This window comes from Procambarus clarkii, chromosome 92, assembly GCF_040958095.1.
Source record: "Procambarus clarkii isolate CNS0578487 chromosome 92, FALCON_Pclarkii_2.0, whole genome shotgun sequence".
Lineage (NCBI taxonomy): Eukaryota > Metazoa > Arthropoda > Malacostraca > Decapoda > Cambaridae > Procambarus > Procambarus clarkii.
The window spans coordinates 4,770,109-4,797,158 of NC_091241.1; the positions used below are offsets into that span (position 1 = coordinate 4,770,109).

At 47.8% G+C, this 27,050-nt stretch overlaps 2 protein-coding genes across 3 annotated transcripts in view; one reads left to right on the forward strand and one right to left on the reverse strand.

The window, feature by feature from the left end:
- Positions 1 to 436: 436 nt before the first annotated feature.
- LOC123775133 (uncharacterized) overlaps positions 437 to 27,050 on the forward strand; it is a 52,375-nt gene continuing 25,761 nt past the window's right edge. For both annotated transcript variants that reach the window (XM_045770033.2, XM_045770034.2), the window contains exon 1: positions 437 to 800. The gene's annotated coding sequence lies outside the window, so the exon portion shown is untranslated. The remainder of the gene's footprint in view (positions 801 to 27,050) is intronic.
- On the reverse strand, positions 3,882 to 26,783 carry LOC138359620 (putative protein CRIPAK). Its single transcript, XM_069319027.1, has 5 exons — positions 26,768 to 26,783; positions 24,815 to 25,924; positions 10,979 to 11,087; positions 8,570 to 8,610; positions 3,882 to 4,498 (listed from the first exon to the last, which is right to left on the reverse strand). The coding sequence occupies exons 1-5, from the start codon at positions 26,781 to 26,783 to the stop codon at positions 3,882 to 3,884; spliced, it is 1,893 nt and encodes a 630-aa protein (XP_069175128.1).

The window sequence follows — 27,050 nt, forward strand, 5'->3', positions numbered from 1 at the left end:
TGATGGACCACCAGGAGGTACCCATATGTAGTGATGGACCACCAGGAGGTACGCATATGTTGTGATGAACCACCAGGAGGTACCCATATGTAGTGATGGACCACCAGGAGGTACCCATATGTAGTGATGGACCACCAGGAAGTTGACTTTTATATTAATGAATTTGGATAAACTAAAAACATTTTTAACAGCAACATAAAATAAGACCTAACCTAACCTTTCATAGCAATCTTAGGCCTAATATGGTTCTTTAGTCCTAATATAGCACTATACATGGCCCAGGAATATTTAACTTTGGTTTTGTTAGCTTTATTTTTTTCCGAACTCTAAAATGAATAGTAGAAAGAGCGTAGTATTGTGGTGAGTGAGTGGTGGTGGTTGGTGGCTACATGTTGGTTGTGTGGAGGAACTAGTTACCATAATTACGGTCATGTGAGGCGAGGGGGCGGGCTGGTGCTGGCAGTTGGCTCTCAGACAGTGGCGGGGACGCACGTGCACGGCTCCGCTCCCTCCAGCACTCTCCCGCGCGCCTAGTGTGGCCACGCACCGTTGTTGCAAACTTCCTTGCGGAAACTAAGGTTGCAGTGAATTATATATATTTTAAGTGACATGAAATAGAAGGTGACTGTATTGTCGGTAAATGGTTATGGATATTGCAGCGGGACGTACTGTGGATACTGCAACACGTGTTATGGATAGTGCAATAGCAGATGCTATGGATATTGCAACGGAAGAGTGTTATGGATAAGATAATGTAATTGGCGTCATCTCCCTGTCTGGACGTCGACACGTTGATAACTGTGAGTACAAGATAATTATTGTGCGATGCTCTCTTCTAGCCGGCGGGCAGTTCCCCCCTTCTGTACTAGGACTAGTGTATGGCCAGACACTGTCCTGGCATGGTACACATACCTCCTCAGTATCATCTGTAAGACAATATAATTCAGGAAATTTATGTATTTATATATATAATAATAATCCACTATTTTGAAAGCATGAAATGTAAAGTGTGTTCCGATCCCGGGTCGGGATACCCTCTACATTTCCTCGTGTTTTCATAATGATGTTATTAACAAGATGCTGCTTCTGAAAACTTTCCTATTTAAGACTGGTCGTAGCCTAGTTGTTAGTGCTACGGCCTCACACGCGTCAACCCGTCCTCAACTCAAGTCCATTACATCCAGCGGTCGACCCCACAGACGCATTCATAAATTATAACATGCTGTTCATTCAAAACATGAATTTTCTCAAATAAATTATTATAATAGCATATTGCGTATATATGGGCATACATTAGGTTAGGTGTTTAGGTCCTGTTGGCGATTATTTGTATTTGTAGTACGTGGGTGAAGCATTTACAGCGTTGTGGTTCGAACAAAATTTGACAGCGAAGCATTTGTTCCGGAAGTGTTCGAACGTCAACAGTTGAGTAATGTGTAAACCTGTTTTTCATTCATAAATACCAGGGGGTTTGGCGGGTGGATGGAATCACCTTTGGGTCTTTCTTTGGAGGACGGGCTGCGCGTGGGGTCTACGGTTCGAGACCCATACAGTCTAGGTGAATGGAATGATTCAGGTTTGAGCAGCAATATTTGCAAATTTGCCAATCAAAAAAATTGGTAGGGGGATGGACACGGAAGGGGACTCGCTTCAACTCGAGACGTTCTAGGTAGGGTTTTAGGGTGGTCAAAGGATTGGCAGATGCAGTTTGGTGCTGACTGGTGTAGGGTTTTGAGTCTGGGTAATGGAGTTGCGGGGTGCGAACTGGATGGTGTTGAGATTGCGAAGGGGATCTGGGAGTTGTGATTAGTGAGAGTTTGGGACCAAAAAATCAATGCGTAAATGATCGTGGTGGGGCAAGTGGGACGCTGGGATTTGTTAGTCGGGGCGTTGGTGATAGGACTCCTGGTGTTGTCTTATTTAGATTTAGGAAAGACCTGGGTAAATACTGGTTCAGTAACAGGGTTGTTGATTTGAGTGTTATGAAAATTTTCATTGATTAATGCGATATTGCCAGGCTGAGAGCTTTCCCTTTATATAGCTCATGCTACAGCCAGTCCTAAGTTTTCCCAACGTCAAAAAACTGTCGTACTAAAGTGCCGTTGCAACCTGTCCTCTGGCAAATTACGTCTGAATTTGGCCGTTTTCCGGTATGGCCGAAAATAGACGTAATTTGAAAATGAAAACAAATTGAAAGTAAATTTTGAATTTTTGTTCCAAAACAGTAAGTTACGGGTCCTCTGGTAGGTTAGAAGGGCAGGAAATTATAATGTTTCAAAACGTCATGGAAAACGTTAATTGAAAGTTTCCTCTCCTAACCTAACCGAGTAAGCCGGAGGACTCAAACAGAAAATGGGACAGTACATCACTTTCGTGCAGCCCTTCACCCGAATAGACAGTACGTTTTAATACTAAATGTAATAAGTACAATCCTGACTACCGGCTTGGTACTTAAATACACTTAATCGTCAGAATCACACCAAAATATTGTGAATATTAGTTTACCTGAAAAGCTGTATAGAAAACCACGACCTAACCTTTGTGTAGGAAGACAAGCATTTTACTGCTTCTTAATTACAATTGGTAATTAACATATAGCTATATTGATATTAGTTTTATAAAACTAATAAAATAAAACTCGAATTTTTCAATAAATAATGAAGTAACTCAGGATGTTTTCATATTGTATAAAATCTCTATTGTTTAATAAAACTGAAAGAAAATCTGTATATTTAAAACTTGTGTATAAAGAATTGAACATGAAAACTTCACCCTAAAATTTTGAGTGTCTTTAACAGAAAATGAGAATATATGGGGAGGTAAATGTAACGGCACAATTAAGTGTATTTTTGTACTATGCAGACAGTAAGGAATGTACTTATTATATTAAGTATTAAAACGTACTGTCTAATCGGAGGATGCGTTGTTTCGTGAGCAGATTTCATTTCAAATCACGTCCATTTTTTGGTCACCTATCCTACAAGAGGACCCAAAACTGAAAATGGGACGGTACATCAATTTCACGAGCCACTTCCATTTTCTAGTACAATAATTGTTGGCCTTAGGTTGAGTATAAGTCAAAATGCGACGTTATATTATGAGGACGGGTTGCCTGCTAAACCTTACCTCCCTAGTTCATCCTGGAACGCGACCCGTCAATCTCTTTATATCCAGGTCCTCAGACGATAACGAAAGAACAGGCAGCTGGTCTGTAAAAATCTCTGTATACAACATCAGCATTTTGTTTTGCTTCTAACGTATGTAATTGCACCATTTGTCTGGGAGACATCTCCCGTCACGCAGGGTGCAGTTGCGCCTCCACAGATCTCCAGTATCATCTTTGGATACTTGTAAATGGCTCAAAAGGGCCACCACTTACGGGCTATTCATGCCCGTGCCACCTCTTGGGTGGCTTAATCTTCATCAATCAATCTTTGTAATTGTCATAGTGATCGAGTAGTTGGGACAGACTGTATCTCCCCCGCTCTAAGTCCACCTTGACCTGTATTGTCAAATTCATTGTTTTCCATAAAACTGGAGATTTGATCCCTAATCACTCTTTCAAAAACTTTTTATTATATGTGATGTTAGTGCAACTGCCTTGTGCAGTGGAGCAATATCTGCTGGTGATTGATTGTTGGCCCCCCCCCCCCCGAGGCGGCTAGTTTATTGTGCACCCCATACCCATGCTGTGAGCGGTAGCGCAAAAAGCATTACAGAGGGCACAAAAGGTCTTTATCAGACCTCATCTTAGATTATTCTCTTCCCTCCATATTACACAGTGCTCGGGGTATTGATACTTTACGTTTCTTTTATGAATATTGAGTTCCAAGAGTCCCGGACCCGGGGCTGAGTGCGTGGGCATGTTGTCTATTTATCTTTCAAAAAACTTGTATGTTTGTGTTGATATCAGTTGTATTGTCTGTGTTGATATCAGTTGTATTGTCTGTGTTGATATCAGTTGTATTGTCTGTGTTGATATCAGTTGTATTGTCTGTGTTGATATCAGTTGTATTGTCTGTGTTGATATCAGTTGTATTGTCTGTGTTGATATCAGTTGTATTGTCTGTGTTGATATCAGTTGTATTGTCTGTGTTGATATCAGTTGTATTGTCTGTGTTGATATCAGTTGTATTGTCTGTGTTGATATCAGTTGTATTGTCTGTGTTGATATCAGTTGTATTGTCTGTGTTGATATCAGTTGTATTGTCTGTGTTGATATCAGTTGTATTGTCTGTGTTGATATCAGTTGTATTGTCTGTGTTGATATCAGTTGTATTGTCTGTGTTGATATCAGTTGTATTGTCTGTGTTGATATCAGTTGTATTGTCTGTGTTGATATCAGTTGTATTGTCTGTGTTGATATCAGTTGTATTGTCTGTGTTGATATCAGTTGTATTGTCTGTGTTGATATCAGTTGTATTGTCTGTGTTGATATCAGTTGTATTGTCTGTGTTGATATCAGTTGTATTGTCTGTGTTGATATCAGTTGTATTGTCTGGGGTTTGTATATTGCCCATAAGGAAGCTGTTAAATCTGGAACTTTCATGTTGTATTAGGGTGCTAAACATAGCCTCATACTGGCCTTTTAGGATTTCACTAAGTTCATCCTAATTTTGTCATCCTCTGTGTACGAACCTTCAGTTGTAAGTATACGTCCAATACTGGAGGACGTTTTTCAGTTTGATTTTGCATATGTGAAAAAATAGTGTTGATTTTTCTTTCTCTTGTATAGCTTTGTTCCAGTTTCATTTCCATTGACTGTTATGATCGCTTCAGCGTCTGCTCTGTTTCTTCATCTCCCTGTTTAGCTTTATTGTTCTTTGCAGGCGATAAGTCACAATAACGTGGCTAAAGTGTGTTGACCAGACTACACACTAGAAGGTGAAGGGACGACGACGTTTTGGTCCGTCCTGGTCCATTCTCGAGTCGATTGTGACCACTCACAATCGACTTGAGAATGGACCAGCAGGGACCGAAACGTCGTCGTCCCTTCACCTTCTAGTGTGTGGTCTGGTCAACATAATTTATTGTTCTTGTGAAAGTTCTCTGCTTAAGCATTTCTGTGATATTTTCCTTTTGTAGAGTAGAATACTGTGGGTGAGGTAATGGGGTTGAGGCGGCCAGGGAGGGTGGCCGGGGCAGAAGACATTGCCTACTGCCAGATTTACACAGTCGTCTCCCGCCATTATGTAAGACTGTTGAGCCGCCCCCCGCTGGGCCCACCACTGGACCCACCACTGGACCCACCACTGGGCCCACCACTGGGCCCACCACTGGACCCACCACAACCTGCTCCCACTCTCCGCTTGCTCAACTGACACGCTTATAAATGGAATTACTGGCGGCCAGTGTAAGAGGAGGACTTGCTGGCTGATAATGGAACAGGCACTGACGCTGTGTTGACTTTTGGGCGAGTGGTCGCGTGTACGTTGAAGTGGGAGGGGTGAGAGGGGGGGGGGGAGACATGCGCATGGCTGTATTTACAGTGAGGTGACCGTGGTGAGTCGGAGCAGTCACTGCACAACAGTCACTCTTCCTGCTGTTTCCGGGTACCTGCACGCACCTACGCCTCCATGTATGCTCGCACGCACCACGGACACACGCATTCACGAATATACCAGCAAGCACACATACGCACGCGCACACACGCACTAGGGGACAAAGGTGGAAACTGAGTGCCCAAATGAGCCACAGAGATATTAGAAAGAACTTTTTTAGTGTCAGAGTGGTTGACAAATGGAATGCATTAGGGCAGTGATGTGGTGGAGGCTGACTCCATACACAGTTTCAAGTGTAGATATGATAGAGCCCAGTAGGCTCAGGAACCTGTACACCTGTTGATTGACGGTTGAGAGGCGGGACCAAAGAGCCAGAGCTGAACCCCCGCAAGCACAACACGGTGAGTACACACCTACCTACCTATGTCTCCTACTATGACAGGGTAAGATAGCTTCTGTAGAAACTAGTGTGATATGAAACGCTTAACAAGTGAAGGTGATTAAGAGCTTTTACAAGCTGAGGTTACAGGTACATACATTGTATAACAGATGTATTACATAGTCAATCTTGAGTACAAGTCCTATATATCAAGTGTTCCAGTATTCAAATAGTAATTACACAGTTCAGCATACCTCAGCCCAGGAGGGCGAAAGTCAGTCAATATGGGACATTCTACAATATAATGTTCAAACGAGTGCATGTTTTCTCTTTCACAAAGTTGACACACACGGAGTACTCGACATTTGAGTTTTTAAGAAAGCAGCCAGATACGTCTATATCCCAGGCGTATTCTGGCCACTATAACATCACATTGCCGGGTTCTTGCTCCATTAGTCCCATATATAAATGTCAGGAATAAACGGTAAGGTGCTCCAGTAAATATGGGAGTATCTAAGCGACAGGAAACAGCGAGTAACTCGCACATGTTGTATGTTAGGTGAGTATGACGGGCTCACTATATTCCGTGCTGCGGAACGTTTGGTTCAGAGCAGCTTAATCTAAAACAACAACAGCGTGTAACTGTGAGGAAGGGGGGGGGGAGACTTCAGAGTGGCGAGATGTCACCAGCGGAGTCCCACAGGGCTCTGTACTTGTACCAATCCTGTTTCTGATATATGTAAACGATCTTCCGGAGGGTATAGACTCAGCCTCTCAATGTTTGATGATGATGCTAAAATTGAGAAGAATCAAGACAGATGGAGACAGTCTACAGGACAAACTGGAGGAATGATCTAGAAAATGGCTACTAAAGTTCAACTCGGGTAAGTGTAAAGTAATGAAATTAGATGAAGGGAACAGGAGGCTGAACACAAGATACCATCTGGGAGGTGAAATCCTTAAAGAGTCAAGTAGAAAATGCAGAATAGAACCAGTGAAGAGCAGAGGTGCCATAGGCACAATCAGAGAACACTGTATAAACATCAGAGGTCCGCGGTTGTTCAACGTCCTCCCAGCAACTATAAGAAATCTTGCCGGAACAACCGTGGACATCTTCAAGAGAGAACTGGACTGTTTTCTAAGAGAAGTGCCGGACCAACCGGGCTGTGGTGGGTATGTGGGCCTGCGGGCCGCTCCAAGCAACAGCCTGGTGGACCAAACTCTCACAAGTCAAGCCTGGCCTCGGGCCGGGCTTGGGGAGTAGAACAACTCCCAGAACCCCATCAACCAGGTATCAACCAAGTATCTAGGGAGAAAGATCTGGGAGTTGATATCACACCGAACCTGTCCCCAGAAGTCCACGTCGAAAGAATATAATCAGCGGCATATGCTAGATTGGCCAACATAAGAACTGCATTTACAAATTTATGCAAGAAATAATTCACAACCCTGTATACCACTTACGTCAGACCAATCCTGGAGTATGCAGCTCCAGCCTGTAGTCCATACCTAGTTAAACACAAGACAAAGTAAGAGAAGATTCAGAGATATGCCACCAGACTAGTCCCAGAGGTGTGAGGTATGAGTTATGAGGAAAGTCTACGGGAACTAAACCTCACGTCCCTGGAAGACACAAGTTAGGTGACACATGATCACCACCTACAAAATTCTCAGAGGGTGGAAAAGTTGATAGGGTGGACAAAGACAAACTATTTAGCATAGGTGGAACACGAACACGGGGGACACGGGTGGAAACTTAGTACCCAAATGAGCCATAGACATTAGAAAGTATTACACACAGAAATCACAATAGCGTGATGCATGAAATGACATCGCAAGGGCCGTGATGAGGGTTCGAACCTACCTCCGGGATGCTAAATAGTTTTTGTCCACCCTATCAACTTTTCCACCCTCTGAGAATTTTGTAGGTGGTGATCATGTCACCTAACTCACTCATCCAGGTGTCACCTAACACCTGGATGAGCCCAGACGCGCCTTAGTCGACTGAGCCACGACATGTAAAAGAGCCCGGGTGCAGGGGTGGGGAGGGGGGGTATAAAACCCCGGTGTGTGTGTGTGTGTGTGGGGGGGGGGGGGGGGGGAGAAGGTGCGGGAGCCCGGTGAGGGCACCACCACTCCAGATTGAAATTCTTTTCCATGTCGTGGTGTTGTCGACTAAGGCGCGTCTGGGATGATCCCAGACGTAGGTTCGAACCCTCATCGCGGCCCTTGAGGATTAGTTAATTTAGAAAGTGTTTTTTCAGTGTCAGAGTAGTTAACAGGTGGAATGCATTAGGCAGTGATGTGGTGGAGGCTGACTCCATACACAGTTTCAAGTGTAGATATGATAGAGCCCAATAGGCTCAGGAACCTGTGCACCAGTTGACTGACAGTTGAGAGGCGGGACCAAAGAGCCAGAGCTCAACCCCCGCAAGCACAACTAGGTGAGTACACGATGTCTCGTGGTGGAGTGCACAGCGCTCGGGGGTCGTAGTCCGAAAGGCCCGGGTACGATTCCTTACCAAGGCAGAAACAAAGTTTCTTTTAACTGATGTTCCTGTTCACCTAGCAGTAAATGGGTACTTGGGATTCTGACAGGTACTACGGGCTGCTTCCTATGAATGTGTGTACGTTTTAGAGATAAATCATAGCACCGCTCCTGTGCTAGGTAAGTCCATTACGGGCTCACCATAGCCCGTGCTACTTGGAGGTTGTTCCGAGTAGCTGAATCTGTAACAACAACAACAACATAAATATAATGTTGGAGAGCTAACATCTCGATTCAGCAAGCACAGATAGTCAGTACAAACAGTAGACGCGCACGCGTATGCACCCATATAGACCATTGGAAAAGTAAACTTTGGTGGTTGATGAGCGAGGCGGAGTTAGCGATGGTTGGTGGGGGACTGTCGGAGCCCAGTATACAGCCCCCAGGTGTAGCCCCCGGGGGCTACACTCATCTTACCTAAGTCACCAGGGGAGAGGTGTTCTGGGGCTCCGCTACCACCTACACACACGCACACGCGGAAGCAGCCCGTAACAGCTGACTAACTCCTAGGTACTTATTTATTGCTAGGTAACGGGGGCATTCAGGGTGAAAGAAACTTTGCCCATTTGTTTCTGCCTGGTGCGGGAATCGAACCCGCGCCACAGAATTAAGAGAGCCTGGAGTCCATACCTAGTTAAAAATAGGACAAAGTTAAAGATTCAGAGGTATGTCACCAGACTAGTCCCAGAGGTGTGAGGTATGAGTTACGAGGAAAGGCTAAGGGAGCTGAACCTCACGTCCCTGGAAAACAGTAGTAATGGGAGACATGATAACCACCTATACAATTCTCAGGGTAATTGACAGGGTGGACAGAGACAAACTCTTCAGCACGGGTGGGACACGAACAAGGGGACACAGGTGAAAACTTAGTACCCAGATGAGCCACAGAGACGTCGGAAAGATTTTTTTCAGTGTCAGAGTAGTTAACAAATGGAATGCATTAGGCAGTAATGTGGTGGAGGCTGACTCCATACACAGTTTCAAATGTAGATATGATAAGAGTCCAGTAGGCTCAGGAACCTGTACACCAGTTGATTGAGAGTTGAGAGGCGGGACCAAAGAGCCAGAGCTCAACCGATGCAAGCACAACTAGATGAGTACACAGTTTGAGGGGGGGCCTTGCGGCTGAGTGGACAGCGCTTCGGGGGTCGTAGTCCTAATGGCCCGGGTTCCATCCCTGGTGGTGGCGGAAACAAATGGGCAACGTTTCTTTTACTCTGATGCCACTGTTCACCTAGCAGTAAATAGGTACCTGAAAATTAGACAGCTGCGCACGGCTGCTTCCTGGGGATGGATGGATATATGTGTGTGTGTGTGTGTGTGTGTGTGTGTGTGTGTGCGCGCGCGCGCGTGTGATAGATATATATGTAGTAGATATAATAAAGGAAAAATTAAATTGGTTAGAAAGGCAGGGTCCAAGAGCTAATAGTTCGATTCTGTAGACACAAATATTAAATACACACAGTATGAAAATGACGTTACATACGAGGGTAAATCCCAGCCCAAACTGTTCCATAGTCATATCAAGGGGAAGATTGAGTGAATGAGCAGGCAATCTTAACAAGAGTGAGGCAGGACACTCAGAAAATGACAAGGAAGTATGTGAGGAACTTAACAAAAGCTTTTACGAAGTATTCAAAGTGGAACCTGAGTTACCACTAAGTTTAGAACCTAAATTGAACGGAAATTCCTCAGGAAAGACTGAAATAAGTGTCACCAGATGATGATTTGAGACAAGGCTACTAGACTTTAATCCTGACACGTGCAAGGTTGTGAGGATAGAATGAGCAAGATTGTTTCATACACAGTACAGCATGAAGCGAAGGCAACTACCTGCTTCTGAAAGTGGTGTGGCTGGCGCGGGTCTGACGCCACCATTGGGTCGGCTGAGTGGACAACACGCTGGACTTGTGATCCTGTGGTCCTGGGTTCGATCCCGGGCGCCGGCGAGAAACAATGGGCAGAGTTTCTATCACCCTATGCCCCTGTTACCTAGCAGTAAAATAGGTACCTGGGTGTTAGTCAGCTGTCACAGGCTGCTTCCTGGGGGTGGAGGCCTGGTCGAGGACCGGGCCGCGGGGACACTAAAGCCCCGAAATCATCATCTCAAGATAACTATGGTGTTGCTATTCGAAGAGAAGTCATCGGGCACACTTGGAAGATGTTAGCGTCTATCACCTCATCTTGCCAGTTTCTCGCAGGTAGACCTTCACCGCTGACTAACCACAACAGATCAGACGATCTGTGCAGTTTCACCACAAATCACTGGCTGCCCGATTTCCGTCCTGAAGCTCCGCCAACTCAACAACTCTCACAACAATGACAGAAAAAGGAAATCAGTGGTTGTTGGGGGAAGACTTCCGCTCGCCGCACAATGGGGAGGCTTGGGGGGGGTTCCTGTCTGCCGCCGCCGCCGCCACCCTCACACGTCTCCGTGAGCACGTCTCCAGATTGGTAGCCTCGGGGCCCTCGGGTGACCTCCAGCGGGCCCTAGGTGTGACCTCCTGGGGACGCTAGGTGACCTGGGTGACATAAGGGACCCTGGAGTACCTGGTGCCACCTTCCCAAGATAATGAGAGGGAGCGCGCCGCCCCCACAATGTGACGCAAGATGGCGCCAATCTTGCCCTCAGTGTCGCAACTCTGCGCAATGTTTCCTCCTATAAAAATGTTAATTATACATATATGATGCCGCCATAACTTGCAATATGGCGTGCTTTACCAGCGACGCCGGGAGGTGTTGTGGTTGTGTCGGTGACGGCAACCTTTCACCACACCCACTCCCCTGCGTGTCGACCTCGGTTCTTGGGCCCCACCTCCCCTTCAGGTATAGGTTGACTGGTGAAGGTGTTGGGGCTTTACTGCGGTGTTTCTTCATCTTCAGACGCGCCGACTGAACTTTCTTCTCCTGCCCCTCCACCTCTCCTCTTCCCGCCTCCACGACGCTCCCGGTTCAAGCAGGTCGGAGTTCAATCCCCGACCGTCCAAGTGGTTGATCACCATTCCTTTCCCCCTTCCCGGTCTGTCCTAAGTCCTTGGTCTCGTATCCGTTCAAAAGTGCTGTGTGGTCGTAATGGCTTAGTGCTTTCTCCTGATAATTATCTTTGCTTATTTCAGTTCTGTTCACTTGATGCGTCTAGGAAACTTTAATGTTGTAACCATGTCCCTCTTTCGTCTCTTTTTACAGCGTGTTTTGTGGTGTTTAAGATGGAGTTTTACACGCGGGCTGCATATTCTAGTATTGGTCTGACGCAGGTAGTGTACAATGTTCTGAAAATTGACTTGTCAAGTATTTGTTTATTTATTTTATTTTATATATTTACAAGGTACAATGGGCTTGTGAGAGTACATAATAATTATATTTTTACATTCTTGCAAAGTCCCCCAACACTTAGAAAGTTTCTGGGGTTCGGGCGGTGTTTCATACTTGAAACAGTATGAACGTTTGGTAGCCCTGCTTCCACCACTGGAGTGTTCCTGTTAGTGTGAGGTGGAGGGTGGAGGTGCCAGGATGGTCCTCCTCTACGGCCAAACATTTTCCATCACTCAAGCAGGTGTCTTCCCAACATGGCGTACCCTCTCACCTCGCTCGTCCCCTATTCACTTCTCATTACCTTGCATTTGCGGGATTAAAGTCGAGCAGCCATTTCTAGGATCGTGTAATGTGTGGAAGTCCAGCTGTTGCCCGCTGCAGTCCTCGTCTGCCATGATTGATGTGATCAGTTGTACACGGCGGGGGACACTGGGGGACACTGACATTATCTTACCGTACTTGCTGACACAACAGCAACACTGTGGGTGCTCTACTGTGGCCCAGCGTCTCTCACCTTTCTCATCTCACCATTACTCTGTTCTCAGTTTTCTCTATTTCATTTTAATCCGTTATGTTACCCCGCTTGTTTGGTGTGTGTGTGTGTGTACACCTCATAGTACTCGCCTATTGTGCTCACATGTCCCAACTTAACTGTCAGTCAACTGGTGTACAGGGTCCTCTATTGGGCTCTTATTATATCTACGTTTAAAACTGTGAATAGAGTCTGCCTCTACTATATCACTGCCTAATGCATTCCATTCTCTGACACTGAAACAATTCTTTCTAGCGCCTCTATGGCTCGTTTGGGTAGTCCCAGTTGCATCCTTGTCCCCTGGGGCGAGTACCGTGCTAAGTAGTCTCTGTCACCTCAACATTGCCTGCGGATCTGTCATATGGTAATCATATCTCCCAAAACTCTTCTGTCTCACAGCGACGTGTAATTCAATTCGATTATCTTTTCCTTGTAACTCCTACCTCGTAGTTCTTGGACTAGTCTGGTGGCATACCTTTGAACCTTCTCCAACTTCATCTAGTGCTTGACTACGTATGGACTCCATGCCGGAGCCGTATTCTCCAGCATGAGTCTGACATACGTGGTATACAAGATTATCATTTTATGTGTAGGGCAGGGGGGGGGGTAAGGGATTGGATGAAGCAACGAATGTAATAGTTGAGGTGGTGGTGGTGTAGTGGTGATGGTGGTGGTGGTGTAGTGGTGATGGTGGTAACGTTGGTGGTGGTGTAGTGGTGACAGTACAGGCGGTGGGAGCGAGGGGAGACCACAGGAAGATGGCACCACGGGAGTCCTCGTCAACATGGCCTCCCCTCCCCCCCCCCCTCGGTATAATCTTGTAAGCTCTCTCTGCGAGCATCTTGCAGGGTCCCGACACTAGTCTTGCAACAGCCATCCTTCTCCCAGCATTTTCCTGCTCTCCCGCGGACACAACCATGACCTACCAACCAAAACACACACACACACACACACACACACACACACACACACACACACACACACACACACACACACACACACACACACACACACACACACACACACACACACACTGTAAAATAATAGTAGTAACAGTTGAGAGGCGGGCGAAAGAGCAGAGCTCAACCCCCGGAAGCACAACTAGGTGAATACACTCACTCTATACCCTCCTCCAGGCACACAACTCCACTATAAGAGTGTGTGTGTGTGTGTGTGTGTGTGTGTGTGTGTGTGTGTGTGTGTGTGTGTGTGTGTGTGTGTGTGTGTGTGTGTGTGTGTGTGTGTGTCAAAAGCTGCTGGCCAGGCGCTTGGGTCTAGCCTCATCCAAATTGGCAGAGGGAATGGTGTGGGGTCTGGGATGAACATAGGGTGGTCGGGGTGGCCAGAATTAAAAAAAGGAACAGCGTGTCAGGGTCACATTCTCGTACCCACAAAATGCTCGGCCCTGCCTGCCAGCTACACGGCTAAATGTTAAAAGCAAAATTCAAATCAGATTTTTTCTTATAGAAATATGCATCATTAACCAATGATCTTGGGGAAATGTTCTGAAATTTATGGAATTCAAACTTAAGGCCTTATAACACGCATTTTGATTTTAGATTGTTTATTCAGGTAAAGGTACATACAATGAAGATGAGTTACAAACAAAATGATGGATTTAAACCAAGAGGTAGTATATACAGGACCTGAACCCACTAATACACACAGCGGTTCCGGCAAACATTATTGAATTCTTCCTCTGCTATAGAAAACTGAATGGCAACTCACATATTCGGAAGAGGTAACTATTGTATTGTGTGAATGTAATTTATTATAAAGTAATTGTGTCAGGGGACATGAAGCCAGTGTGTTTTGATACACGTTAGGCTCTGTGGGTGGTGGTGGGTGGGTGGTGGTGGGTGGGTGGCTCTGTGGGTGGTGGTGGGTGGGTGGTGGTGGGTGGGTGGCTCTGTGGGTGGTGGTGGGTGGGTGGGTGGCTCCGTGGGGAGTGGTTGGTGGCTAGTAGGTGGTGGGTAATAAGATGAGTGGTAGTTAACTGTGCGTCGTTCACTGGGGAAATCCAGAGAAGAGGGAGGAACTTTCTCACACCTGTCTCCTGGCTGTCACTGACACCACCTGGCTTTCACCCTCCCGTCGGTGGCTCGTGGCTCTGGTCGACAGTCAGGAGTCACCATGGCACCAAACTTGGAACTGGACTTGTATCAACTTGAGCCGTGTGTCACTGCCTCCTGGGTGGTAATATAGTAGACCAGGACGACGACGACGAGGACGACGATGAGGAGGACAAGCGTGCCCGAGAGTGAGGTGAACCTCTTCATGCCTGCCCAGTACTCCGTCATCACAGTCACGCTGGAATATGTCTCTCTGGAATCTGGAATTTGTTCCAGATTCAAATTCCAGAGACAAATTCCAGAATCAAAATCTGGAATTTTGAGTGTGTGCGCCTCTATTTCGGGTACTTGGTGTCCACCTGTGTTGCCCCCTTGTTAGTGCACCAGGCTGTTCCTCTGAGTATTTGTATGTGGTAATTATGTCTCGACCTGTCCTCAGGCAGGATGTTCCTTGGAGATAATTACTTCCAAACAACTTCATAATTAGTTTCATTATCAACTCCCTATCCATGGTATGCTTAGGTTAAGGTTAAGTCAAGGTTAGGTTAGGTTAGGTTAAGGCTAGGTTATGGTTAATTAAAGCTAGGTTAGGTTTAGTTTGGTTACGTTTGGTTATATTAGTACGGTCTATTATTTTCAAAGATGTGAAATATGAAATTTTTAAATTATTTGAATATCCCCTAGAATTTCATATGCAGGAAACTAAATTCTTTAGATAGTTTCTAAGAAAATGAGTTAAGCACTGATTCTTTTATATTTTAAACGAACTATTTATAATAAAATAAAGTTATAACTTGAGTATATTCTCTGTTTAGGACAAAGGTTCACTTGCCAGACAGGGGCCTAACAGCTGTGTGGACAGCGCTCGAGATTCGTAGTCCTGAGGATCCGGGTTGGATCCCCCGGTGGAGGCGGAAACAAATGGGTAGTTTTTCACCCTGATGCTCTTGTTCATCTAGCAGTAAATAGGTACCTGGGAGTTAGACAGTTGCTATACGGGCTGCTTCCTTGGGGGGGGGGGATGTGTAACAAAAAGGAGGCCTGGTCGAGGACCGGGCCGCGGGGACGCTAAGCCCCTGAATCATCTCAAGATACCCTCAAGAAGAAGATAGCCGCTATACAAGTAGACTATTGTTGGAACTGTGATATGTTTTCAGACCGTCACAAATATGTAGAGGAGGATCGCGGTGTTTCAGGAGGGCAGGTGGCCGGTCAGTACAAGCACTGTACCCTGAGAACGGTCACCTTTCCTGGTGGCATGACTCCAGTCTTTCTTCAACCTTGTTTTGTTTCACCAGAGCCGCGGTGGACAGTGGCGCCGCAGTAGTCACGTGGCTTTTTTGAGATATATATATACAAGAGTTGTTACATTCTTGTACGTGCTACTTGCCCCGCTCCTGTGCCAGGTAAGTTATGGGCTCACCATAGCCCGTGCTACTTGGAACTTGTTCCGAGTAGCTGAATCTATAACAACAACAACATTCTTGTACAGCCACTAGTACGCGTAGCGTTTGGGGCAGGTCCCTGGAATACGATCCCCGCCGCGAAGAATCGTTGTTACAACCAAGTACACATTTTACTGTTGCGTTAAACAGAGGCTACAGGTAAGGATTTGCGCCCAGTAAATCCTCCCCGGCCACCTATTGGCACGTGGGATACTGTATTCCACGTGTCAATGAATAATTGTCACGTGAATAATAACGTTATTATTCACGTCATTATTATTCGTCGTTCTGTATGGCTACATAGATTAAAAACACACATCGTATGTGATGCCAGCGTCCAGATCTTTCTCCTGATTACTGTTCCATTTAATGCTTTGTGTCCGGCCTCCTTAACCCAGCCTCATTACTTTGCACTTGCTTGAGTTAAACTCTATTAGCCACATGGTGCGGAATTCTTTCAGGGTGTTCAAGTCATCTTCAGTTTTTTGTAGTCTACAGTATTTATCCTCGTCGTTGTTTTTGGGTCATCAACAAGCATAGAGAAGTCTATTGTCTCTGGTAAATTATCTAAAGTAGATCAGGAGCAAGATAGGCTCTTGTACTGACCCCTGTGGGGGGGGGGGGGGGCTCCTGCTGATAGCATCTGTGTGTGTGTGGGGGGGGGGGTGTTTACGGGTGGGCGTGGGGGGGGGTGTTTGTGTGGGTGGGCGTGGGAGTGTGGGCGTGGGAGTGTGGGTGGGCGTGGGAGTGTGGGTGTTTGTGTGGGTGGGCGTGGGAGTGTGGGTGTTTGTGTGGGTGGGCGTGGGAGTGTGGGTGTTTGTGTGGGTGGGCGTGGGAGTGTGGGTGTTTGTGTGGGTGGGCGTGGGAGGCTGGTTTAGGTAGGCACATTAACCATGGTGAAAGTATTGTCTCTCACCAGCACTTGTGGTTTGTAATTATCTATTTTAAGTTGCAGGAATAGAGGCAGCCCCTAGTGTGTGTGTGTGTGTGTGTGTGTGTGTGTGTGTACACAGTGTGTGTGTGTGTGTGTGTGTGTGTGTGTACAGTGTGTGTGTGTGTGTGTGTGTGTGTGTGTGTGTGTGTGTACAGTGTGTGTGTGTGTGTGTGTGTACAGTGTGTGTGTGTGTGTGTGTGTACAGTGTGTGTGTGTGTGTGTGTGTGTGTACAGTGTGTGTGTGTGTGTGTGTACAGTGTGTGTGTGTGTGTGTACAGTGTGTGTGTGTGTGTGTGTGTGTGTGTGTGTGTACAGTGTGTGTGTGTGTGTGTGTACAGTGTGTGTGTGTGTGTGTGTGTGTGTGTGTGTGTGTGTGTGTGTGTGTGTGTGTGTGTGTGTGTGTGTGTGTGTGTGTGTGTGTACAGTGTGTGTGTACAGTGTGTGTGTGTGTGTGTGTGTGTGTGTGTGTGTGTGTGTGTACAGTGTGTGTGTACAGTGTGTGTGTGTGTGTGTGTACAGTGTGTGTGTACAGTGTGTGTGTACAGTGTGTGTGTGTGTGTGTGTGTGTGTGTGTGTGTACAGTGTGTGTGTACAGTGTGTGTGTGTGTGTGTGTGTGTGTGTGTGTGTGTGTGTGTACAGTGTGTGTGTACAGTGTGTGTGTGTGTGTGTGTACAGTGTGTGTGTGTGTGTGTGTACACTGACCAGACACTCACCACTGACGGTGGTCTCAGCGGCCTCATCTTCCTCGTGGACTAACCAAACGCCGCACATTGTTTCATCACTAACAAATACTCTTACATTTTGTATTCAGTTTTCTTTCACTAGTTTGTGACTGGAGCCATTAGCTCTCTCATCCAGTAGTATTGTGTAGTCACCTAGTGTTTGTGGGGGTTGAGCTTCGGCTCTTTGGTCCCTCCTCTCAACTGTCAATCAACTACATGTGCGTATGTGTGTACTCACCTGTTTCTTTACACCTATTTGTGTCAACAGGATCGATCTCCAGCTCTTGTACTCGGCTTTTTTAGCCGCTAGTTATCTTAGGAAAATAGGTCAGGAACCATTGCATTATCATACCTGCTTTTAACGTTATGAATGTAGTTTATCTATACAACCTGTTCCTTTAGGTTATACCATTTGGTCACAAGCCTTACGGTAAAAATAAACTTTCTAACGTCTCTGACACATGAGTCTCAAGCTTCCACCCGTGGTTCTTGTGTTATTGGTATTCCTTGTAAATATTTCCTCTTTTTCCATTTTGTCAATCCCTCTAAGTGTTTTATGTCTGTATCACGTCCCCCCCCACCTCTCTCTCCTTGTCTTTAATGTCGTCAAGTTTAGTTCCTTCAGTCTCTCTTCATACCTCGTCCCTCGCAACTCTGGAACGAGTCTCGTTGCACACTGTTGCACCATTTCGAGCTTCCCTATGTTTTTTAAAGATGGGAGCGCCAAAATGGGGCAGCACTCTCTTAGACTGGCCTCACACTGGGGGTAAACAGTGATCTAAAAACCTCCTTATTTATGTTCCTGAAGGATGTTCTGACTCTTGCTAGAGTGTACGGCTGACGTTAACTGTATTTATATGAGTCTCTGGAGTTTGTTGTGTCCACTCCCACGTCTCTCTCTCTCTCTAGCCGTTATAGGGAGGCGTCTTCTCTTCATCACGTACTGACCTCTTGGTGTCCTGGCTCCTCATCCCATCACCTTACACTTGCTGGTGTTCCATCTCTGCAGCCTCTTCTCGTCGGCGCCGGGAATCGAACCCGGGCCACAGGATTACGTGTCCAGCGTGCTGTCCACACAGCCACCGGCGCCACACAGCCACACGGTGTACTCGCCTGTTTGTACCTGCATATTTGTGCTTGCGGGGGTTGAGCTCTGGCTCTTTGGTCCCGCCTCTCAACCGTCAATCAACTGGTGTAGAGGTTAATGAACCTACTGGGCTCTATCATATCTACACTTGAAACTGTGTATGGAGTCAGCCTCCACCACATCACTGCCTAATGCATTCCATTTATCAGCCACTCTGACACTGAAAAAGTTCATTCTAATATCTCTGTGGCTCATTTGGGCACTCAGTTTCCACCTGTGTCCCCTAGTGCGTGTTCCACTTGGGTTAAATAGCCTGTCTTTATCTACCCTATCAATTCCTCTGAGAATCATGTACGTGGTCATCATGTCCACGTACATGGACATGATGACCACATACATCTATTATTCCACATTATTCAGTAATTTAGAGAAATTAGTCTTCTTTCAAACTTTATAGTATTACTGTTTATAGTATCGAGAGGATCCTAATTTTCTTTAGCCTTTCCTCGTAGCTCATACCTCTGTTCCGGGACGAGCCTGGTGGCATACCGCTGAATCTTCTCTAACTTTGTCTTGTGTTTAACTAGGTATGGACTCTAGGCTGGAGCTGCATATTCCAGGATTGGTCTGACATAAGTGGTATACAGGGTCCTGAACGATTCCTTACTCAAGTTTCTAAAGGCAGTTCTTATGTTGGCCAATCTAGCATATGCCACTGATGATATCCTTTTGATGTGGGCATCTGGGGACAAGTTCGGTGTGATATCAACCCCCAGATCTTTCTCTCTATTTGACTCTTGCAGGATTTCACCTCCCAGATGGTACCTTGTGTTCAGCCTCCTGTTCTCTTCGCCTAATTTCATTACCTTATACTTTCCTGAGTTGAACTTTAGCAGCACCTTCCCTTTTACTCCTGCCTGTTGCTACAAGTTTTTTAACAGCCTTTTATGGAGTACTGTGTCAAAGGCTTTCTGGCAGTTCAGGAAAATGCAGTCTGCCCACCCTTCACTTGCCTGCCTAATTTTTGTTGCCTGGTCATAGAATTCTATTAAACCTGTGAGGCACGATTTACCATCCCTGAACCCATGTTGGTGGTGCGTTACAAAGTTATTTCCCTCCAGATGCTCTACGAGCCTTTTCCTCACGATCTTCTCCATCACCTTGCATGGTATACAAGTTAGGGAAACTGGCCTGTAGTTCAGTGTGTGCGCGCACCCGCGTTTCTGCTCGCGCACGCAACAGATGGAAAGCAGATGAGGGGGCAAGACTGGACTGTTACCGTGGTGTGTGGGGGGGGGGAGGGGTGATGTCACCTCCGGGGCTTGGTGGTTAATGACTGGCTGGTTGGTACCCCGGTAACGTCCTGTCCTGACACCTTGACACACATTATGCCCTCCCCCCCCTCCCTCCCGCCACCCCCTCTCCCCCCCCCCCCCTCTCCCCCCCCCCCCCCTCGCTCTCTCTCTTTCTCCCGCTCTCTCTCTCTCTCTCTCTCTCTCTCTCTCTCTCTCTCTCTCTCTCTCTCTCTCTCTCCTCTCTCTCTCTCTCTCTCTCTCTCTCTCTCTCTCTCTCTCTCTCTCTCTCTCTCTCTCTCTCTCTCTCTCTCTCTCTCTCTCTCTCTCTCTCTCTCTCTCTCTCTCTCTCTCTCTCTCTCTCTCTCTCTCTCTCTCCTGTTCTATTTGTTTCTCCCCCTCCCCTCCCCCCAGAGACTAGCATCTTCACAGCAGAACTTTACGCCATTTTGTGTGGTCTTCGTCCGCTGCTGTGTGGCTGTCAACATTACTTTGTCCTTATAGTTTTTTTTTTTTTTTTTTTGAGATATATACAAGAGTTGTTACATTCTTGTACAGCCACTAGTACGCGTAGCGTTTCGGGCAAGTCCTTAATCCTATGGTCCCTGGAATACGATCCCCTGCCGCGAAGAATCGTTTTTTCATCCAAGTACACATTTTACTGTTGCGTTAAACAGAGGCTACAGTTAAGGAATTGCGCCCAGTAAATCCTCCCCGGCCAGGATACGAACCCATGACATAGCGCTCGCGGAACGCCAGGCGAGTGTCTTACCACTACACCACGGAGACTGTTTAGTTGACTCTCGCCGCGCCCTCGTGGCTCTCAAGTTGTGTAATCCAGTCCATGAGGTGGTCGTCGAGATTCAACACTGGCTGTTTCTTATCTCCAGTAGATTGATGACAGTCTAGTGTTGCTGCGTTCCCAGACATATTGGCCTGCCACCGTGTCCCCCGTGGCCTCCCCCTGCCACCGTGTCCCCCGTGGCCTCCCCCTGCCACCGTGACCGGCGGTGTGAGACGGCTCTGGCCAGGTTACATATTGGGCAGACACGTTTAACTCACGGCCACTTAATGGTGCGCCGCCCTGCTCCTTATTGTCTCTCTTACAGTCGTGCACATTCTTGTTGAATGTCCTGACTTCCAGGACGTGCGGAGGTCTTGTCTCCCGTCGGTCCCTCGGGGGTCACTTCTCCCTCAGTACAGTCCTTGGTTAATATCTTTGATGTCGTGGGCCTTATACGCGTGTGGTTTGGTACTGGCGTCCTTAGTGATGTTTAGCGTCTTGTTTCACCTCACGTCGAAGCTTGAATAAGGTCAGAGGTATGCCACTAGGCTAGTCCCAGACCTAAGAGGCATGAGTTACCAGGAAAGGCTGCGTGAAATGCACCTCACGTCGCAGGAAGACAGAAGAGATCGGCGAGACATGATCATCACATGAAATTCTCAAGGGAATTGACACGGTAGATAAGGCCATATTAGTACGGGTGGTACACGAACAAGGGGACACAGGTGGAAACTGAGTACCCACATGAGCCACAGGGACGTTAGAAAGAACTTTTTCAGTGTCAGAGTAGTTAACAGGTGGAATGCATTAGGCAGTGATGTGGTGGAGGCTGACTCCATACACAGTTTTAAATGTTGATATGACTGAGCCCAGTAGGCTCAGGAACCTGTGCACCAGTTGATTGACAGCTGAGAGGCGGGACCAAAGGGCCGAAGCTTAACTCCCACAAGCACAACAAGGCCAGTGCACACACGACATACGCATAAACATGTGCATGCGCGCGCACACTCAAACGCACATGGACCCCACGTGCGTCACACTGTGTGAAAGTAGCGCCTGCCCCTTTTTTTGGGGGGGGGCGGGGGGGGGGGGGGGAGTAAAGAGGAAGGAGAGGCATAGGTGAAGGGAAGTATAGAAGTGGGAAATACAGTGAGAGGTGTGAAAGCAGGCGGGCTGTCCGCCTTGCTGACACCATGTGTGGGTGTTGGCAGCTAAGCTAAGCTGGCTCCCTCTTGTCAGGGAGCTGTGAGTGTCTGAGAGGTTCTTCACATGTGTTTCACCATATGTGGATGTCTATAGATGAATACTGTGTAGCATTCATATATACACATTCCGATGCCTCCACACATGTTCTGTTTTAGGCTCTTTATTTTATTATTATTATTTATCGTTGTTATATACATACATATACTCGCCCATACGACCAGTCGTGTCAGGTCGGCAAGGGAGCCGGTCGGCCGAGCGGACAGCACGCTGGACTTGTGGTCCTGGGTTCGATCCCAGGCGCCGGCGAGAAACATTAGGCAGAGTTTCTTTCACCCTATGCACCTGTTACCTAGCAGTAAAATAGGTACCTGGGTGTTAGTCAGCTGTCACGGGCTGCTTCCTGGGGGTGGAGGCCTGGTCGAGGACCGGGCCTCGGGGACACTAAAAAGCCCCAAAATCATCTCAAGATAACCTCAAGAAGATACACATACATATACACATTCATATATAATATATATATATATATATATATATATATACACATATACATATATATCCATACATACACACACATGCATACATATACACATACATACTCAGTTTTCCAATTATGGGGGAAGGATATCGGGTCAGTATCTCATCTGGGAATTATATACTGTGGGGCGGGGTTTTCATCTAGAGAATCGAGGCTCTTGGGCCCACCAGCTGTGGGAGCGGGGCGTCTCATCTTGGAGCAATCTTTCTAACATCGGGTCCTCTAACATTTGGATGGTGTTCCACACCCTGATGGCTTGGTGCTGCAGTCTGATGTTTAGTAGCTGTATGTTCAGGAGTTCGTGGAGCTCCTGGATTGTCTGATCATATGGTGGACGGTGTTTTGCTGCTCTCCTTATCGCCTTATTTTGTACTGCTTGCAGTTTCTGCATGTTAGTTTTCTTTATGGTGTGTAGTGGTACTGGGGGATACTCAAGATGCGGCCGAACTAGAGCCTTATATAAAGGGATCTGAATGTTAGTACTGAGGCTTCGGAATCTTCTCAGTTTTCCTAAGGCTGCTTTGGCTTTGTTTAGTCGGTCCCTTACATGAATTTGTATCCCTGTTCTATTTATCATAAGTGCCAGTATTCTGCCTACCTCCGCATATTGGATCGGATGGTTCTCATATGGATGTCATATGGGTTGGACATATGGATACAACAGAGTTGCTATTGCATCACTGCATAATATTGTACTTGTTTTACATCGTTGCAAAAGATCATGGCGTTTAGACCTTTTGCTGATAAGTGGGCTCCAAATTGGGGTCCAAATTTCTCGCGACAAAATTTGGGGTGATTTTAGCATGGATGGATAGGTGAATAGCCACCCAAACTGCTCTCTCGATTACACTACGTTATTCTACACCAAAAGTTGTCCTGGTGTGTCAAATTTGACACTCCTACTGGCAGTAAAAGTGATTTAACAAAGAATCAAAGTTGATAATTTTTGTGGTACTTGCGCATTAACGGGATGACAGCCCATTGAATATGGACCTGTTATGTAAGAACCAAAGCAGATTGAGCTCTAATATTTTGCAGAGTGTCATTTGGGGTCTAGAGCTATCTTATTATAAAATTTCATGGCATTTGGAGAGGGTCGAGTGGGAGCCATAGGTGACTTTGGTGATTTGAGATGGAATGACCCTTTTGTGTTACGCGTTCCACTTCACTGTTCCACTTATCACTGTATTTCATATATCGCCTACACGCATGTACACAGAGCCTCATGGCACTACCCCCACGTGGTCCCACTTTTATTCTCTAACACAAAGTTCCATTGTTAATGACTATGTTCAACTTTCCAATGAGTCCCTATGCATTTTGTGACGTCTGTAATCAGTGATCCACGGCTGTAGTCCTAAGAAATCTCAGTAAACGTTAAGATTTTAACAGACCGCACACGATACGTCTTGCCCTCCCTCACTCCCTCGGACCAACTCCCTCGGTAGTTAACTCTCGTAGTGCCCTCATGGCTTTGGGGTCCTTTAATCCGGTTCACCCGGTGGTCATTGAGATTCAACATTGGCTGTTTCTTATCTCCAGTAAATTTAAGTCGGTAGTTTTGCTGGGTTCCCAGCCATGTTGGTGTCACTTTAAATGAGCGTGCGGATGCTGCCGCTAGAGAAGCTATCCACACTTGTCCCATCTCCTGTAAAGGTATTCCTTATTCCAACTTTTACCCAGTTATTCATTCCTCCATCCTTGCCCGTTGGCAGAGTTGTTGGTCTTCTGTTACTGGTAACAAATTGCGTACTCTTAAGAGTCGTGTGTCCCTGTGGCCTTCCTCCTACCACCATAACCAGCGGTGGGAAACGGCTCTGGCTAGATTACATATTGGCCATTCACGTTTAACTCGGCCACTTAATGGTGCGCCGCCCTGCTCCTTATTGTCCAAATTGCATTGTTCCTCTTACGGCCAGACACATTCTTGTTGAATGTCCTGACTTCCAGGACGAGCATGTGTCTTGCTTTCCCACCGCCCCTCGCAGTCAATTGTCCCTTGGTGAATCGGATACTCTTGATATAATTCGCCTTATGCGTTTGTTCTCGTGTTGGCATCCTTGGTGATATTTAGCGCCCTCTGATTACTCCACACATTTGGTGGTCCTACATAGCCTTCCCGGTTTGGTGCCTTCTTTTGATGATTACTTAATCTCTGAACAATGTTACTATAATGTCCCTACACAATAAAGAAATTGTGTAGGGCTTCTGTGTAAGGGTTGGGAAGAACTGGCCTAAGAATTATGCCAATTAGACAGTTATGTTCAATAACAAGATCTGTGACGTTCGGAATATTAAGTATATTTATCATATTAAGTGTCTTTGTGGTATGAGGGCACCCAAGGATAGTTCTCAAGGCTTCGTTCTCCTGCACTGGTGGCCACGGGGAACTTGAGGGACGGGACGCTTGTGGGAGGGGTGGGGGGGGGGGTAGTTTATGTTGGGGAGTCATGGGTGTACTCACCCGGCGGTACACTGGCAGGAGGGCAGGCGTCGTGGGTGCTGGCAGGAGGGCAGGCGTCGTGGGTGCTGGCAGGAGGGCAGGCGTGGTGGGTGCTGGCAGGAGGGCAGGCGTCGTGGGTGCTGGCAGGAGGGCACGCGTCGTGGGTGCTGGCAGGAAGGCAGGCGTCGTGGGTGCTGGCAGGAGGGCAGGCGTCGTGGGTGCTGGCAGGAGGGCACGCGTCGTGGGTGCTGGCAGGAGGGCAGGCGTGGTGGGTGCTGGCAGGAGGGCAGGCGTCGTGGGTGCTGGCAGGAGGGCAGGCGTGGTGGGTGCTGGCAGGAGGGCAGGCGTGGTGGGTGCTGGCAGGAGGGCAGGCGTGGTGGGTGCTGGCAGGAGGGCAGGCGTCGTGGGTGCTGGCAGGAGGGCACGCGTCGTGGGTGCTGGCAGGAGGGCAGGCGTCGTGGGTGCTGGCAGGAGGGCACGCGTCGTGGGTGCTGGCAGGAGGGCACGCGTCGTGGGTGCTGGCAGGAGGGCAGGCGTCGTGGGTGCTGGCAGGAGGGCACGCGTCGTGGGTGCTGGCAGGAGGGCAGGCGTCGTGGGTGCTGGCAGGAGGGCAGGCGTCGTGGGTGCTGGCAGGAGGGCACGCGTCGTGGGTGCTGGCAGGAGGGCACGCGTCGTGGGTGCTGGCAGGAGGGCACGCGTCGTGGGTGCTGGCAGGAGGGCACGCGTCGTGGGTGCTGGCAGGAAGGCAGGCGTCGTGGGTGCTGGCAGGAGGGCAGGCGTCGTGGGTGCTGGCAGGAGGGCAGGCGTCGTGGGTGCTGGCAGGAGGGCAGGCGTCGTGGGTGCTGGCAGGAGGGCAGGCGTCGTGGGTGCTGGCAGGAGGGCAGGCGTCGTGGGTGCTGGCAGGAGGGCACGCGTCGTGGGTGCTGGCAGGAGGGCAGGCGTCGTGGGTGCTGGCAGGAGGGCAGGCGTCGTGGGTGCTGGCAGGAGGGCAGGCGTCGTGGGTGCTGGCAGGAGGGCAGGCGTCGTGGGTGCTGGCAGGAGGGCAGGCGTCGTGGGTGCTGGCAGGAGGGCAGGCGTCGTGGGTGCTGGCAGGAGGGCAGGCGTCGTGGGTGCTGGCAGGAGAGCAGGCGTCTGGAAAAAATGGGGCGTCAGCTACGTCCCTCTGGAAATAAACATTCCATGCACCTTGGCTCTAAGAGCTCTTCCTTATTAAGACTACTCAATAGCTCGGTCGATAGAGCTTCGGCCTCGCATACGTGGAGTCCGCGGTTCGAGTCTCCCAGAACCTAGGTGAATGGAGATGGGGTGTGTGGGCACCACAGTTGGATGATAGGGAGGTGTCGGCCACGACTTTCACTGTGGGCAGGTGGCTGGTGAGGTCGGTGTGTGGCGCTCTGGCTCCCTCCATTCATCTCCACCCAACACCTTACCTTGGTCCTCATTCATCTCCACCCTACACCTTACCTTGGTCCTCATTCATCTCCACCCTACACCTTACCTTGGTCCTCATTCATCTCCACCCTACACCTTACCTTGGTCCTCATTCATCTCCACCCTACACCTTACCTTGGTCCTCATTCATCTCCACCCTACACCTTACCTTGGTCCTCATTCATCTCCACCCTACACCTTACCTTGGTCCTCATTCATCTCCACCCTACACCTTACCTTGGTCCTCATTCATCTCCACCCTACACCTTACCTTGGTCCTCATTCATCTCCACCCTACACCTTACCTTGGTCCTCATTCATCTCCACCCTACACCTTACCTTGGTCCTCATTCATCTCCACCCTACACCTTACCTTGGTCCTCATTCATCTCCACCCTACACCTTACCTTGGTCCTCATTCATCTCCACCCTACACCTTACCTTGGTCCTCATTCATCTCCACCCTACACCTTACCTTGGTCCTCATTCATCTCCACCCTACACCTTACCTTGATCCTCATTCATCTCCACCCTACACCTTACCTTGGTCCTCATTCATCTCCACCCTACCAGGTGGACTAAAATACTGAACCTAAGACTGGAAACCAAGCTAACGTCGATTGAAATAAGGGTAAAAGGGACTGCTGCGTGCATGCTGACCAAGATATTGACTAGACCTAGAATCAGTTCACTTAAAGATATAATCACTGGAGCACTAACTCTGGACAGAAGAGCTTCTAATAGCAACAGGTGGACCCATTGTGCGATAAACACCATCAATACATTCGATGTAACCATCACTGAGAGGGGTGTCGACGAAATACAT

Excerpts from the sequence above, each read along its gene's own strand:
- LOC138359620 (XM_069319027.1), bottom strand. Across the intron at positions 11,088-24,814 it reads TCCTGCCAGTGTACCGCCGG|GAGGAAACATTGCGCAGAGT; the intron begins GTGAGTACACCC and ends ACATTTTTATAG. Across the intron at positions 4,499-8,569 it reads TCCAAGTAGCACGGGCTATG|ACAATACAACTGATATCAAC; the intron begins GTGAGCCCGTAA and ends TACAAACCCCAG.